Source organism: Macadamia integrifolia, unplaced genomic scaffold (assembly GCF_013358625.1).
Source record: "Macadamia integrifolia cultivar HAES 741 unplaced genomic scaffold, SCU_Mint_v3 scaffold3246, whole genome shotgun sequence".
Taxonomy (NCBI): Eukaryota; Viridiplantae; Streptophyta; class Magnoliopsida; order Proteales; family Proteaceae; genus Macadamia; species Macadamia integrifolia.
The window spans coordinates 11965-25011 of NW_024869330.1; the positions used below are offsets into that span (position 1 = coordinate 11965).

The 13047-nt window shown below is 35.6% G+C and overlaps 3 protein-coding genes across 3 annotated transcripts; all 3 read right to left on the minus strand.

The window, feature by feature from the left end:
- Positions 1-1413: 1413 nt before the first annotated feature.
- On the minus strand, positions 1414-2485 carry LOC122067937 (heavy metal-associated isoprenylated plant protein 39-like). The gene is made up of 2 exons (XM_042631774.1): positions 2296-2485; positions 1414-2108 (listed from the first exon to the last, which is right to left on the minus strand). The coding sequence occupies exons 1-2, from the start codon at positions 2299-2301 to the stop codon at positions 1755-1757; spliced, it is 360 nt and encodes a 119-aa protein (XP_042487708.1). The 5' UTR covers positions 2302-2485; the 3' UTR covers positions 1414-1754.
- A 3267-nt stretch (positions 2486-5752) lies between these two features.
- LOC122067936 (heavy metal-associated isoprenylated plant protein 39-like) lies at positions 5753-6847 on the minus strand. The gene is made up of 3 exons (XM_042631773.1): positions 6557-6847; positions 6365-6440; positions 5753-6292 (listed from the first exon to the last, which is right to left on the minus strand). The coding sequence occupies exons 1-3, from the start codon at positions 6560-6562 to the stop codon at positions 5991-5993; spliced, it is 384 nt and encodes a 127-aa protein (XP_042487707.1). The 5' UTR covers positions 6563-6847; the 3' UTR covers positions 5753-5990.
- A 5221-nt stretch (positions 6848-12068) lies between these two features.
- On the minus strand, positions 12069-12397 carry LOC122067935 (heavy metal-associated isoprenylated plant protein 39-like; the record flags this gene model as incomplete). The annotated part of the gene is made up of 1 exon (XM_042631772.1): positions 12069-12397. A coding segment is annotated over one exon (329 nt), but the record flags the coding sequence as incomplete, so codon positions are not given.
- Positions 12398-13047: the final 650 nt, after the last annotated feature.

The window sequence follows — 13047 nt, forward strand, 5'->3', positions numbered from 1 at the left end:
CATCAATCATTTCTATGAAATGAAGCCAAACGACATCAGTCCTCTTAAACCCATTTTTTTTTCTTGAAAGAAGTAGCGAAACTGGTGTGGCATCGAAATCATTTCATGTGAAGAGGAGAGAGACAAATAGAGAGGTCCGCTAGCCAATCCTACCTAGGGTTATGAAAATTGGAATTAGAGATTGAATCGATTTGTTCTGAATCAGATTGGAACTGGTCTCAGAAATCCTAGAATCAGACTCTAGGATTTGAAAACCCAGTGACCTGGTAAGAGAAACTAGGGGAGTCAACCGGTCGAGTCGGTCCGATTTTGATCGGTCTCGATTGGGAGCCCGATGGTCCAAGTAGCAAAATCGAGACCGACCGTTTGTAAACGGGTCGGGCTCAAGCTCGACACGTTTAATAAACGGTTCAGGCCAGGCCGATCTATAAACGGTCGGTCTCGATCGATTTAGTTGGGTCGGGCCACGAATTGACACCCCTAAGAGAAACCTTAGATTCAATCGGATCAAAACATTCACAATTTCAATCCAAATTCATTCGATACAATTTCATTTTTTGGAAGAGTGATCCTACCCCAATTGCTCAGATAACATTTTCTCTAAGAAAATACTTTTAGTCGAGAAATTTCTGTTTTGGAAGAAACCATGCTTAACATATCGAAGATTGGCCTAGCCCGAAAGGCCCTATCCATGCAGTGTACGACAGATTGGCCACTCTCCACTCCGTGGTTGATGGACCTTTATAACCCACCAACTACATGCCCTACACGTGCTTCTCAATAGAATATCTTTTACCAAAAAAAAAAAAAAAAAAACATATCGAAGATTCAAAAACATTACTCTGGAAAAACCTGAACGCTTTCATAATTTCACCAAAAATATAATACCAAATGTACCTGAAAATTCGAATACTAAGCTGGAATCTTTTACCAGGCCTAATGTCTTCCATAAGGTTAATAGAGAAATTAAATGAATAAATGATTATGGAGAAGTCAACAATTGTTCTCAAAACATCTCCATCATGGATTTGCCGACTTGCCGTGGATGGATCAATAATCATTCTTGGCAACGACTTATACAATGGATGTAAATGTTGGACGGTGGAGTAGCTACCCTCTTAGGTATACCTACTCCGGTTTGGCATTGAAAGGAAAAAGAGAGACGATACTCCTTTGGTACTAGTGTGGAAAATGGGTCCTAATGATCATTTCAACCACGAGTTCACATCCTCAAGCGGTGAAGTGTGGTGAGCATCGAATGGTTGAGAATATTTGGGCATGCACCCCAAGGGGTTCACACCCCCAACCATCCCCCTAAAAACAAAAAAATAATATACTATTCTTGTATAATCTCAGATTGGTGGAGTGAACGTATAATTACAGCAGTCAATCCATGGTCGCAGGGTCATGGGATTTTTTTCTTACAAGAAATATCAAATTTATTAAACAAGACGGTGAAACAATTCACACATAAAGAGGGCTACCCATTACTACTTCGAGTGTTGATCAAATTCTCGTACATGTGTCATTCTCGTGCGATTTAATCCATACACATGGTATTTTTTAATGTGAATTCCATGTATGGATCAAGATCGTACGAGAATGATTCTCATAGAAGAACCTGATCCGTTTTCTACTACTTCACCAGAGGGTAAACACACATGAACAATATGGAAGAGCTATCAACCAATTAACCCACAATTCCCAGGACCCCAACTGTACAGAGGAGCTTTTCATCAAGTAAATCCTCCCAATTAAGAGATAACACAAGAAGCATTGGGATTCTCTTCTGGGACAGGCTGGACATAGTAGTAAGGATTATAGCCACCCGGGTATACTGTAAAGGGCTCTGCGTTGGTTCCCTTATTCTTATTGTCTTCCTTCTTCTTCTCAGACTCTTTTGGTGGTGGCCCAACAAAGTCTATATCCGCGTACCAAGACTTGCTCAATTTGCCCACGATGACTACAGGATCCATTTCTCCGATCACTGTCATTTTCTTCTCCTTCATATCCATGGCAATGGAATTGACACCTGATATAGTAGAGACTGCCTTCATGGCCTTCCGCTTGGCCTTGTCGTCATATATTTCTACCTTCAACACAACTTTCTGTAAAAAATAGTAGCAGAGATCAGAAGATCCAATCAGATTAATATTCAAACGTGATATTCAAATCTTACATGAAGTGGGTATCCCATGAGATTCTCATCAAAAGCTTTAAAAGTATAAAACAGTACGAATTAATTAAAATGAAATATCTGAACTGAATTTGAGCTAAAGAGAGTAAACTGATCACCTTCATTTCTCTCTGATTCTCAAATATCTGAACTACTAAGGAAGCAGAGCTCTCTAATAAAGCTGGAACAGAGATGATGAAACACAAGGAAGAAGACAGAGAGAGACCAAGAATGGAACTGTGCGGACTCTCAGAACAAAAAAGATAGTTTCTATGCTGGATTTATAATACAGCACTAAAGAGGAAAAATCAACAGGCAGAGATGACGACAGAGAAAATTGAGTTGGAAACCTGTCTAGAAGTCTTTCCTTCTCAATCTCATATGTTGACGTACGCCTTGGCCGTCCAAGGAACCCCAGCCACCATTTGTTCTACACACCAACCGTCCATTTCGAAGGCTTGACTCAGAGAGTTAAATCAATGTGGTCACACATCTTGGCTCGTTTCTTACATCAGATCGGCCGTGTTCCCCCGTGTTATTTTTTGGCAAAAATATCAGGTCGATCTAAATAGCATGATCTTTTCACATCCACATGTATCTAAGCGTAAACAACCCCAGGATTGTTTATCCCTTTATTTTTACATCAAGAGACATAGCTTATCCTTCAACTGGAATTAGTCTGGTACACATTTCTTTAGGCCTTAAGAATCAGCATGAAGAAAAAGGGACAGAATACAAGAATTGGCCTCAAATTTAATTTCGGATTCTAGATTTGATTCTGGAATTCATTCTTAGCATTCAAATCATTCTATAACGTTTCAAACACGATTCTGATTCTTATATATGAATAAAACGTGATTCTGAAAAAAGCCAAACATGGCCTAACTCCAAGGAATATTCAAACATCATGATGTTGTAAGAACCTCTAAACTTCTAAATTAACAAAAATATTAAACACGTTTCAATGGTGTCATAGATTAATCATATGCTAAATTTTATAGATAAGAGAGTGTTAGAAGCTAAATGGTCCAATCAAGCGTGATAAGGAATATCCATATTGGTTTGAAGAGGGGTAATTTCGGCTTCATCAAGAAAGATGGGGTGTAATGATAATCCGACAAACCAATCCCATGGTCACACTCACTAGCGGATAAAAATACACACTTTTGATTTTCTGTAGATTGGGCTTTAGCTATGTATGATGGAGAATAAGATATGTAGTTAAAAAACACAGAGAGAATAATATATGTAGGCCAAGATTGGAATGCAAAGACAAGAAAAAAAAAATTTGTTGATAGATAGAGGCTCGTAAACACATTATTTCTTTTATTATTGGGATTTTCATTTCAATTAACTCCCGTGTCAATAGATATATAATCTTACTCTTTTTTCACCTTATCAACACCCTTTATTATAAAGAAAGTTGTAGTTATTGTATAGTCGATGGTGGTGATAGAGAGATATCCATGTCAGTGAATCCAATGCATAGCGCATTGGTTGCAGCTCCTGCTTGTAGAGCAAGCTTCAAGAGTGTGGAAGGTCTAAGGATCGACTCCTGTCATCCCACCCTTCCCCTCTAGTGTGCGTGAGTAAAGTCCCCTTGGATAGTTCCTTAGAATGTAATAAAAAAAAAAAAAGAGAGATATCCATGTCATATGATATCATGCAGTATATATCTATTGAAGAAAAAAATTCTCTAAGCACCTAAGCAGTTAGGATCATGGTTTTAAAAATTGTTGTCAGTATTCGCATCGGTCCCAATCAACCATGGTTTCAAGTCAGTTATCCGGATCGTTTCAGAGGTAAAATAGAAAAAAAAATAGTACTTTTTATAAAAATCAGGGGTAAAATAGACCGATACTTACCAATCCCATCTGATCTGGATTGGTATCGGTCTTTACGGATACCGATACCATCCCCTAAATCCTTGCAATCAACACATATCAATTGTATTATGCTGTGTCGACCTTTTTCTTTTTCACATAAAATGTCTTCACTGCCCTTCTCTGTGCAACAATTTTTATCACATCTCATTGATGTACTCCCTTATGCTACTTACAAGGTTTTAGGAATTGATATTTGAATGGTCCATATTGATACCGATTAGGTCTGTGATACAATACGGACAAAGGGTAAATTTGTTAAAATACAGTAGAATATTATTTCACTATGAACAAAACCATCTTATACAACTGATAATGATTGATCAAATACTGATACTAAAAACCATATCACTTAAAACCTTGTCCACTTGCTTAAAGAACCTCCTCCTTATCCCCTATATATGGTCAGTTTGGTAGGTGACCTGATGGAAAAAGCTAACATGTAAAATTAAAATGAGGAATGAAAAACTTCGAGACCTAAAAGGGATGATGACACGGGAAGCTAGCATGTCAATTGTTATCAAGTAATGGCAAATGACTGGCAAATGACATCAGTCCTCTTCAGTAAAATAAAGCCAAACTTTTCTCAATTATGATGTGGGTATTGTGTATGAATCCATATTGGTGCGGCCTAGAAAAGGCAAAATTTCCTTTTAGGATTCCTACACGTTCATATTGGTGTTAGCAAAAAAACGAAAGAGGGGAAGGAAACAAATTCCCTAATTCCACTTGGCTCATTTCCTTGCATTGGGGAATAAAATAAAAAAGAGTTCAAACTTTATAGAATTTGGTGGCCCCAACTCCTTTTAAAACCTTCTTTAGTTGGTAGGAATTGCTCCTTCTCTCATTTTTTTTCTAATAAATCTTGACTGGCTGTCGACCAAAAAAAAAAAATAGCTTCTATTTCCAGGAACACATTCCTTAAACCCTTTAATCAGAATATATATTTTTTTCATTTATATTTGTGGCCAATCATGTAGATTGTAGAGTACTACACCCAATATATAGTTCCAATAAATGTCCCTATGCTATTCTCGATGGTATACTTCCAATAGTTCCAATAAATGTCCGTATCATATACTCGATGGTATAAATGACACTTAACCAATAATGCAACTAATAGTTGTACCTAAACCCATAATGATAGATAGGGTGCCATATAACATGTCAATTCATGGCAACTATGATGCGCATATGGAAAACCCATTACAAACCACAAATACAACTTTAGAGAATCAAAGCGCCCAATCGCCGGCAAAGTATGAAGACACAATGAATATTGACTCCGAGTTAAAGGAGATGCATGAAGACCTTCTCTTTGATAATTAGGGTACAGCAAGATTTTGATTTAATTAATTTTGAATTTTTTTTTTCTCCTTAGCGGTTTCTTGTCTATTTTCTCTACTGATGACAATGCCAAAGGTAGGGGTTTAGTCAAGAGTGTAGGTTTTTTTTTTTTCAGATTTCAAAGAAATTTTTTTTTTTTTAATACAATTGATCTTTTAGCAAAAAATCCACCTGCAGCCATGGAATAGATTGGATCGGATAAGAAAACAACACACATAGAAGAGGATGGCTACCCCATGTTGGGGGTACGATGTCTTGAATTCCATCTACTGCAAAAATAGGCCGATTCGTCTCCAACCCTTTAAAAATAAATAAATGAATAAATAAAAATTAAGAGAATCATTCCTACTATGGAAATGATGGATCTCATATTAATATGTAAGTTGAGCTACACTCCCTAATCTTTTAAATTTTTGAGCTACTATTTCAACATGATATCTGAGCAACTAAACTTTAAACAGATCTAATTCTATGTCTATATCGCATACCCTTGATCAAAGAGCTATCAGGAGACAGCTATCAGCCAAGCCATGATTCCCATGACCCCAAACTGTAGGGAGGAGCTTCATGTAAATCCTCCCAATTTAAGAGACAACACAACAAGCGCTGGGGTTCTCTTCTGGAACAGTCCCAGTCTCAACAACATAGTAGGAGGGATAGGGATTATAATAACCAAGCTTGACAATATCGGGGATGGGATCTTCCTTCTTCTTTTCTGGTTTCTTGGTTTCTTCCTTCTTCTTCTCAGGCTCTTTCGCTGGCCCAACAGAAACAATCTGAGTGCACGGCCAAGACTTTCGCAATTTCCCGACGATACATATAGGATCCATTTCTCCAATCACTGTCATTAGCCTCTTCTCCATATCCATGGCGAGGGAATCAATTCCTACAAGAAAAACCAAAACATGTTACACTCACCCCTCAGAAAAGCTTAAATTTAGGAAAATCTATTCGATACCTGGAATAGTAGAGACCGCCTTCATAGCTTTTCGCTTGGCTTTGGCATCACATAATTCTACCTTCAATACCACTTTCTGTAACAAATAGAAGCAGAGATCAGGAAAAGTGGGTATCCAGAGAAAGGTTTCAGTAAGAATTGATTAAAACTGAATCATTTGAAATGAATTTGAACCAAGAGAGAAAAACTAACCTGCATATCTATATAAATTTCAAAATAAAGCACAGATGAAAAGAAGAAACAGACACGATGAATTGAAACACCAAAAGGAAGGAGATAGAAAGAGAGACCAATTAAGCTCAAAGAATGAGAACTGTGTTAGTGTTGCCTCTGCTCTAATTCTCGATTTATAAAATAAGAGCACTCTTAGTATGTGGAGTTCTCTCTCACATCTTGACTTGGCCGTCACTACAAGTCAAGCACGCCACCATTTTCTGTGGAAAATTTTTCTGAGGGTCCTCACATGCACCTCGGCCAGGCCAATCAGTGTTTTCTGTACAGAATTTTCGTGCGGACTTCTATATATATAATTCTACCTGGATCTTCTATTAACACGTGGCGTACATCTAATGGAGGTCCATCATCATTTTTGGCCTTTTTAAATATACTTCGTGGGACCCAGTGTGATTCCGGCAGTGGCGTCAAACAATTACGTCAGTAAATGCCAGTCGTACTGTTGAGGGGAGTTCAGCCTTTCTGACCAATTTACACGTCTATGCTGAGAGATCAACACGTTAACCGTAGTATAATTTTAGTTAATCCAAATAATTTTTCTGAATCGAATCGGATGGGAGTCGACTTTGATCGATCTCAATTCATGGCGGATACTCTCTGGATTTTTTAATTGAAACGTATTTTTGTCTTATCCTGTTCGATCGGATCAGTATCGCCCTTGTTCCATCTGATTTCCAATACCAAATTCTCAAATCTTGATCTCAGTTTGAAAAATTCATGATGAGTTTGGATTCTCTCTATCAACATGGCGTCCTCCCTAAATGGGTAGTTACCATTGAAGTAGAATCTTCATCCTAATCAACATAGTCATAAACAAGGAAGATTATATTTCATTGGGAAATACTACCCATGTGGGTATATATATCTAGACTTGTTCATGATGCGTGAAATTCGTAAGAAGCCACTGTATCGGTGCAGTGAGCATCAGGTGGATGAAAATCCTTTGATGCGTCTGTCCAGATGCTCCTTATAGACAATTTGAGCCCATTCATTACTGGTCCTCTTTATTTTATTTTTTCTAAGGGATTCAATTATTGTTCCACTGTGTAGCGTATGCTAGCGTCTCTATGTTCTCTCCTTCTCCCTAAAATAATACTATCTGATTGTATGGCCCCTACACCCAAAATAGAGGGGGGAAATGATGACCTCATTAATGTGAAATACAAAATGTTCACCATTGTTGATGCTCTTGCGTGCTTTAGGGGTCATCCAATCAGATAACATTCTTCTTCTCCACTCCTTATTTATTTATTTTTTTCTTTTTGGTTGCTACCCAATTGGACAATGGGACTAGTGGAAGCATTCCCCATACGAGGGTGTTTATGTACAATCATAGTTATTAAATTCAGTTTCGGGAATTATTCAAATGAATAATTATTAGGATTAATTCGTTTCATTAATTCAACAATTCGGTCAAAATATCGATAAAAAAAACGGAGGTAATAAAATTAGAGTTCGGATTCGGATTCGAGAATTATTCGTTTACAAAAATAAAAAGCGGACAAAAAATTCAAATGTTATTTTTAATATTTTGAATACTTGTTTCATATTATCTATCAATTATCATATGTACATAACATACAAATGATATAAAAATTAAAATTTTAAATTTTAAAGATAGAAATATTATATTTAGCTCTTTTTTTTTTTCTAAATTCATTTTTTATTACTCAAATAATTGAATCAGAAAAAAAGAGACTGAGAGGGGGGACTGAGCACAAATTCAGCTAGACCCACGTCACCCACCATGCATATTCACCTTAAAGATTAGAGAGAGAGTAACGACTATAAGAATTAGTCAAACCAAAATGGGGTGAGATTTTTTTTTTCGTTTTTTTTATAGAAGTGTGAGAGATTACCTCAGAAAATATAAGCCTTGTCGATTTTTGTTGGAAAAAGAAGAAAGGTAACATTAGGATAATAAATGCATAAGAATCACACTATTTTCTAAAGGTTTATTGATTTATTCAAGATAATTTTTTTTTCTTTTTTAATGGGATAAAATTCGGGCATAATTCGGATAAAATTCGGTTCAGTCGAATTATTCGTGAATTTTAAAAAAGTCTATAAAATTCGAGAATTTTTCAAAATTTTTTATTTGATACGGATTCGGACCAAATTATTCATAAAATTCGATAAAATTCTATTCGGTTGAATTATTCGCGAATAATTTGGAGAATTTAATAACTAAGAGTATAACCCCTTTTGTGTTATAAAGGAATTAGTCAGACGAAACCGATGATAGAACGTAAGATTTGATCGAATTGAGCAATGAAGTCCGATTAATCAGAAACTATCTTTTGACAAAAGTTGGAAGTGTTTAATTTAGAACCAAAGAAGTTGTGTAACTGAGTTTAGGCTTGGTTTTGAATATACAATAAACAAGTGTGAAACAATGGAGATGAATAATAAATGTTAAAATTAAGCATATACTTGGCAAGAAAAGCTTAAGTTAACAGTTTCTAAGGTTAGAAAGTATTTTGGCATTTATTGGTAGTTTTGACAATTAGAATAATTAACGAAATCCTAAATAAATCATAAATCATATTAAGTTTTATTATCATATGATCCACCATGTATAAGAATTCCTCCAAAAAAATTATATTGACATTATTGTTTAAACAAATTATTTTAATTACAATATTTTTCATAAGATCTAAGGATATGGAGAGGGAGTCTAAGGTGAGGGATATGGAAATACAATTTCCGTTACATATAGAATAGTGATATCAAATAATAATAAAAAAATAATGCATGGGTAACCGACATTATGGACACTACACATCTAGACTGGATCTACAAAAGTTTGAGCCTCGACAAATATTACAAAATATTATCTTACTAGAATGATGTCAATATTGATATTGATAAGAATCAACTCTCACTAAATTATTTTAATTCAACCAAAAGGAAGAGAGTACAAGCTAGTCATAGCCTATACTCAAAATATTGAATTTCATAGGATTCATCCGGCCCCCTTTCCCAACGACTATCTCCTTTTTTTCCTTTTTCAAATTGTCATTCTTTGTATTATATTGGTATCATTTTTACGTTTAGGTCCTATCGTGTTAAAATATTTGAACTCATCCAAAACGCAATTATTAAACGAAAATCAACTTGTTATAGATAAGGTTAAGTTTCTCCTAACCCATGGTGAAGAGATTCATAATATAAGAATATGATTGGATTCTAGGTGTATTGTTAAATCCCATCTTCTATTTTATGAGCCCCACTCTGTTGGAGATTCTTTACCATATAAGCATATGAATAATCCCATTGATGTTAGAATACAAGAATCATAAATCAATCATAAATGATTAATCATGGGTGTCGTCCCTGAACCAAGAACAAACAAACATATATATTTACCCCATACATGATAATCAATTGGAGTAGAATACATGTTTGTAAGTTTAGAAGTCCCATAAGTATTGATCACATAACTCTCTCCCATGTGCTTGAAAATTAGTCTTATGAAAATTGTAACAAAGAACTACACAATGAAATCTCAGTAGTTAAAATCTTCTACAGCCTTTGACCCTTGGAATACTCACACATGCAACCTTTAGTTTTTATATATAATAGAATCCTTAAAACCCTTATTCATTCCCACAATAGATTGAACTAGGAGTTTTCTAATCAGAGTGGATATATAATTGCTTGGGCCCAATGGATCAATCGGTATCAGTTAAACCCACATAAAAATACTAACACACTCCACCCCAAAAAAATACCCTTTCTCAGTTCAATAAGACTAGAACGGTTAGATCTTATAATGAAGAGATTCTCCCCTCACCATAAGTGAAAGAAAAACTAATTTCTATTTGTGGGTTGAAATGGAGTTGAAATGGCGATATGAAACAAAAAAGAGAAACAGAAAACCTATGACACCATAGGATATGAATGCAAAGAGAGGTGGAGGATGGATCCAGCTTATTATGCCAGCATGAGATGAAAGAATTATTATTATTCTTGAGGAAGCCTTTAATGGTTTCCAAGAGACAAGATAGTAGAGTCCAAGCAAGTTTGAACAATATATTTGGATATCCTTAGTAAGTGGCTGACGGAAAGCATCCAATAAGCACCTATCAGTCAAAATGGAAGATAACATAACCAAGCATGGAGGGAGTACAAAGCGAAGACCTAACAGGAGAGAAAGGGCTTCCCAAACAACCGCTTAAGTAGAGAACATGTGGTTGGGGAAATCAAAATAAGCTTCTAAACGTGGGAAAGTCATCTTCTAGTCGATTGATATTTTCTCTCACTTTTCTGTCCCAACGAAGGAAAAACGTAAGCGGTAAAGATAAGATGATGAGATATGTATGATAGAGAAAGTTCTAGAAAGGAGGGGTGAGGATCCCAGCATGGATCCAACCTATAATGCCACCATGAGATGAAAGAAATTATTAATTTATATATATATATATATATATTTCTTTTAATTAAATAGATGAAAGAATTATTGTGATTCTTAAGGAATCATTCAAGATTTTTCCAAGAGATCGACAAGACACTAGTCCAAGATTTGAGACCCACTTTGTCGTGGAAAAGTCATCTGTCTATTCGATTGTAATTATCTACTACATTTCTATCCAACTAAACGAATATAAAATCTGGATATGATGTAAATATTCATTACTATTTTTAGTATTATTAAGTTTGCTTTGAAATAAAAATCCGGAAGTTGTTGAAGGTAAAATTGGGGGGTATGGTAAGGAAAGTTGAAGGATCAACAGAAATACTTTATAAATATCGAGTTTTTCTAAGACCAAGGTGAATTATGTTTGTATTCTAATTTATTATTTATAAACATTTAGTAAAATTATCGGGCTACCCAGTACAATTTATGTAACATCAAATTTATTGTAAACAAAAAGGAAACAATATATAGATACAATAGGGCTACCCATTGCCATTTCAATAAAGGGTCAACACACCATCTATATAAATTGGTAACTATGGATCTTTGATGACTTAATATATTAGTCTCACTCCACTCCTTCAAGTAATAGTTTAAACTTTTTAGTTGAAAATATTTCAACATGATATCAAAGCAACGCCGAAGCTTTAGACCAACAACAGTGATCTAAGTCTCTCTCGATATATATATATATATATATATAGAGATAGAGAGAGAGAGAGAGAGAGAGAGAGAGAGAGAGAGAGAGAGAGAGAGAGAGTAAACAGTGGCAAATTGAAGAGCTATCAACCAACCCACCATTCCCAGGACCCCAACTGTACGAAGAAGCTTCAAGTGAATGTTAGTGATTCTAAATCCTAGAATCATTTGAATTACCTATAGTGTATAGAATACAATAATGAATAATAGAAAGAAATCAATCACATACCCGTTGAGCGTGAATAAAGTCCCTAAATCAAGGTTGACGCTTGTACCACGAACTATGTTGAAGAACCACGCAATATGGGGAGCACTGCTTTCTCACAGAGCTAGTGTAGAGACAGAGGGTATTTAAGAGATAACACAACAAGCACTGGGGTAATTCTCTTCTGCAACAGTCTCGACTACATGGTAGGGAGGGTATGCGTTAACAATCTCCGTAACCGTGGTGGTGGTTTCCTTCTTCTCAGGCTCTTTCGGTGGCCCAACAAAATCTAATTCTGTGTGCCAGGACTTGCGCAATTTTCCCACGATACACACAGGATCCACTTCCCCTATAACTGTCATTTTCTTCTCCTTCACATCCATGGCGATGGAATTGATACCTGAAACACTAGAGACTGCCTTCATGGCCTTCTGCTTGCCTTTGTCGTCAGTACTGATACCTTCAACACCACTTTCTGTAACAAATAGTAGCAAAGATAGAATATCCAATCAGATTATTATTCAAATCTGATATTTAATACAACATAAAGCACTGGGTATCCCATAAGATTCTGATCGAAGCTTTAAGGTTATGTTTGGTTACCAACAAATGAATAGAAAGAAGAAAAAAAAATGCACCCAAACCTTCATTTCTCTCAAGTGTTCAACAAGTCTGACCATGGATTTAAGAGACGGTATCAGTATCGATGTTGGTATTGATATTGGTATTAGCAATATCAATCCAAATTAGATCAGATCAGTGAGTATCAATAGCTTATGCCCTTGCTTTTTCTAAAAAGTATTATTTTTTTTTACTATTTTACCCCTAAAACAATGCGGTTGATCGATCCAAATCAAACAGGGATTAGAGATCGATCTCAACCGATACTAATACAATATGATCAATACGATACTGATACTTGAAACCATGCCTCTGACTGAAAAAACAAGTTGAGGAAGCACAGGTCTCAAAAAAAAAAAAAAAAAAAAATCTGATGATGAATCACCCAGCCAAAAGAAAGGATACAGAATAAACAAAGAGAATGACTATGGTTTAAGAAATTCTCACTGTGCTTGGCATGTCCTGAACCAAGAGAAGTTATTTTTTTTTTTTTTAAATTTCAAA